This window comes from Lathyrus oleraceus, chromosome 1, assembly GCF_024323335.1.
Source record: "Lathyrus oleraceus cultivar Zhongwan6 chromosome 1, CAAS_Psat_ZW6_1.0, whole genome shotgun sequence".
Taxonomy (NCBI): domain Eukaryota; kingdom Viridiplantae; phylum Streptophyta; class Magnoliopsida; order Fabales; family Fabaceae; genus Lathyrus; species Lathyrus oleraceus.
This window is the reverse complement of record NC_066579.1, coordinates 398,143,034-398,146,829: the sequence shown is the minus strand read 5'-3', so window position 1 is coordinate 398,146,829 and position 3,796 is coordinate 398,143,034. Positions and strand designations below refer to the sequence as shown.

The 3,796-nt window shown below is 32.0% G+C and overlaps 1 protein-coding gene across 1 annotated transcript; it reads right to left on the bottom strand.

The window, feature by feature from the left end:
- Positions 1-794: 794 nt before the first annotated feature.
- On the bottom strand, positions 795-2,866 carry LOC127115808 (heat shock cognate 70 kDa protein). Its single transcript, XM_051047255.1, has 2 exons — positions 2,647-2,866; positions 795-2,482 (listed from the first exon to the last, which is right to left on the bottom strand). The coding sequence occupies exons 1-2, from the start codon at positions 2,864-2,866 to the stop codon at positions 795-797; spliced, it is 1,908 nt and encodes a 635-aa protein (XP_050903212.1).
- Between the last annotated feature and the right edge of the window lie 930 nt (positions 2,867-3,796).

Sequence of the window (3,796 nt, the reverse complement as noted above, 5' to 3'; positions counted from 1 at the left end):
TCATGTGAATGCACGGGTACCCGCCAACCAAATCTCATAAGCTGTTGGACAAGTGGCTAGACAATGCACGATGGACCCCTATGAAACAAAACACTTATAGTTGTTTTTGCATTATTAAAAGTTTCATTAGAGCATCCAAAGTAATAGTTTTTTTTATTTGAGTTTTTAAATAAGCTTCACTACGCATTACTTATTTATAATTTTTTAATATTAATGTTTAATAAACAACTTTTTCCAACCTAATACATAAATATTTTTTAATAATAATGTTCAATGACATCTAAAGTTTCAGCACATGAATGTACATTTCTAGAGAAACTGAACTATAACCTTAAGAAACAATATACATCATAAAAGTTTAATCCAATCTTAGAAGACTTAGAATAGTATTGGTACTTGTAAGTTTTATCATCCTTAAACTTAATTTTAGGAGTTGTCGTTTCCTTCAATTTCAGAAATGAAAAATCAATTTATCAGAAGCTTCACAGCGTTTTTACATTGAAATGCATAATCCATTTTCCATCAAAATTTCTAACTATTGAGAATGAGAACATAGCCTTTTAAACTTTCAATACATAATTTCTTCAGCCAACTGATTATGCAGCAGATTAAAATCTTGGAGAAGACTCAAAGAAACATATGTAATCATAATGGTTTAAGCACATTGTTGTTGGAATCACTTATATAACATGTCTCCACCAGAAATTTAACATAACTTTTTAAACTATTAGATGATGAATACTAAACAGCAAGACAATACTTCAAATCTTAATTAGGAAAAAGTACATAAAAAGCTAAATAGTCTTAGCAATAATGTGTTCCATGCTAGTTTTAAGCTCTTTTAGAAGGTCCTCCAAATCATCTATTTCAACCACATGGTTATTCTTGTCAACCAAATATGTTGTAACCACGATTGTAGATCTGATCTTCTCAATTTCTTCCGAGGAGAGCATTGTATCAATATCCTCTTTCTTTAAAGCATTTCTCATTTTGTAAATGTATTCATCCAATGCATTCAGTGCATTGGCCTTTCGGAGGAATTTCTTGTCTTCAATATGGTAATTCTCAGCTTCTTGAATTAATTTTTTAATTTCCTCGCTTGACAATCTTTCTTTGTGATTGGTTATTGTAATCTTGTTGGAAGTTCCAGAAGCATTATTCTTAGCTGAAACAGTTAAAATACCATTTTCATTGATATCAAAACAAACAACTGAAAAAGGGGAACCGCGGGGAGCTGGGGGAATGCCAGAAAGAATAAAAGAACCAAGCAAATTGTTGTCACTGGCTCTTGTTCTCTCACCCTCATAAACCTTAATTAAAGCAATGGTTTGGTTATCTTGACTTGTAACACATGATGTTGTCTTATTGACAGGAATGCAAGTGTTCTTAGGAATCACCACACTCATGATATCTCCTAATGCAGATATACCAAGAGACAATGGTGTAACATCCTGCAGCACCAACTGTGGAACATTATGCAGAACCAACTGTGAATTATTCTGCGGCTCCAAATTTGGAACATTCTTAATGTCTTCACTCAACATAGCAGCCTGAACAGCTGCCCCATAAGCCACAGCCTCATCAGGATTAATGCTTTTGCACAACTCCTTCCCGTTGAAAAAGTCCTGTAATAGCTGCTGTACTTTAGGAATCCTTGACGACCCCCCAACAAGGACGACATCGTCTATCTTGCTCTTGTCCATCTTAGCATCCATTACACAGCTTTCGACAATCTTCATACACTCGTCGAAAAGGTCCATATTCATCTCTTCAAACTTGGCTCTATTGATGGATGAAGAAAAGTCAATGCCTTGAAATAAAGAATCTACTTCAATAGTTGCAACAACAAGGAAAGAAAGTGATCTTTTTGCCCTCTCACATGCACTTCTCAATCTTCTCAATGCTCTGGGATTTCCATTAATATCCACTTTGTTCTTTCTATTGAACTCTTGTATGAAGTAGTTCACCATTCTATTATCAAAGTCTTCTCCTCCAAGGTGAGTGTTTCCAGCAGTTGCCTTAACATTGAACACATTACCTTTAATGGTTAGTAAAGACACATCAAAAGTGCCACCACCAAGATCAAACACAAAAATATTTCTTTCTCCATCAAAGTTAGTTCTCTTGTCAAGACCATATGCAACAGCTGCAGCAGTAGGTTCATTCATTACTCTCATAACATTGAGGCCAGCAATAGCACCAGCATCTATAGTGGCTTTTCGTTGAGAATCATTAAAATAAGCTGGCACAGTAACAACTGCATTCTTAACATTTGATTCTAAATATGACTCGGCAATCTCTCGCATTTTGGTGAGTACCATAGAGGATACTTCTTCGGCATATAGTTGTTTCTCCTGACCCTTGTACTTAACCATAATCATGGGTCTGTCATCAACACCAGCAATGACTTTGAATGGCCATAAAAGTATATCATCTTGAACAATAGGATCACTAAACTTCCTACCGATTAACCTCTTAGCATCTGAAAAAATTATACAAATAAGGTTTAACAACTACTTTGGTCTATAACTTATTAGGAATTTTAAATATATAAATAACTTGCGTAATAAGCCTCTGAACTTTTGAATAAACATGAACCATTACAACAACCAGTAATATTCGAAGGGGTAAGAGAATTGAAATTACCAAAAACAGTATTTTCCGGGTTTGCAGCAGCTTGATTCTTAGCAGCATCACCGATCAATCTCTGATTTTGGTTGAAAGCAACAAAAGAAGGTGTTGTTCTGTTGCCTTGGTCGTTATGAATGATCTCAACTCGACAGTGTTGCTCCTGCCATACTGCAACACATGAGTACGTTGTGCCAAGGTCTATTCCCACGGCACGTCCTTCGTATTTTCTCGCCATGAATCTGCCGACAAGTATGAATAAAGCTATAAAAAAATTTCAAAAATATACTCAAATAAGGGTTTAGAAGAAATCAGAACATTTACCTTGACATGAAATTGAAATAAAAAAATACTTAAAAGCAAAATCAGAATGATCCTTAGAAAAGTAACAATGTGATATTTTGTGTACATATAAATAGTAAATACGGATACGAGATGATATGAAAATTCAACCATCACTTGTGCGGATCCTTGTGATTTTGTTGTGCTCAAAGTATTTTCCAAGCATCAAAGTGTATTCTATTTAAATTTCTAATATAATTTATGATTTTTTGCCCAAGTTAAAAAATTTAAAATTTGTTATTAAATAAAATATTGGTTTTTGATAGGTAAAATTTTAATTTTGACCGATTCGAGTAAACCAATTTAGCCGGTAAATTTGATTTATTTGATCGATTTAATATTTATTAGATTAAGCTCATAAAATAATCCGTTATTATAAAGTTCACAAACTCATAAAATAATCCATTATTAAAAAGTTATCAAAATTTTAGAATAGCAAAAAAAAAACTATTTTTTAATTATTGAAAAAAATTTATTACTCATAATAATAAAAAATTTAAGATCTTTTTATATTAATTTAATCATTATCATACTTTAAATCACAAATTAAATAATATTTAAAATTTAATATTGCATTATATTGTATTCTTTTGAGTAGATAATGTCACCATTAAATTATAAAAAATGATAATAATCTGATAATATTATGAACAACATTTCTAAAAAGGGCTGGTAATAAATATAAATAAAATAAATATTAATTGAGACATGGTCGGGTTTGATTTCTAATCAGTTAAAAATAATAATTTGAGTCAAAAATAATAATTTGAGTCCGATTGAACCAACGATATACTATCCAAATTAAGCAACTGCATCAAACAAACAC

Coding starts and splice junctions, on each gene's coding strand:
- LOC127115808 (XM_051047255.1), bottom strand. CDS start 2,866: ATGGCGAGAAAATACGAAGGACGTGCCGTGGGAATAGACCTTGGCACA. Junction 2,483..2,646: donor CCCGGAAAATACTGTTTTTG/GTAATTTCAATT, acceptor TAATTTTTTCAG/ATGCTAAGAGGTTAATCGGT.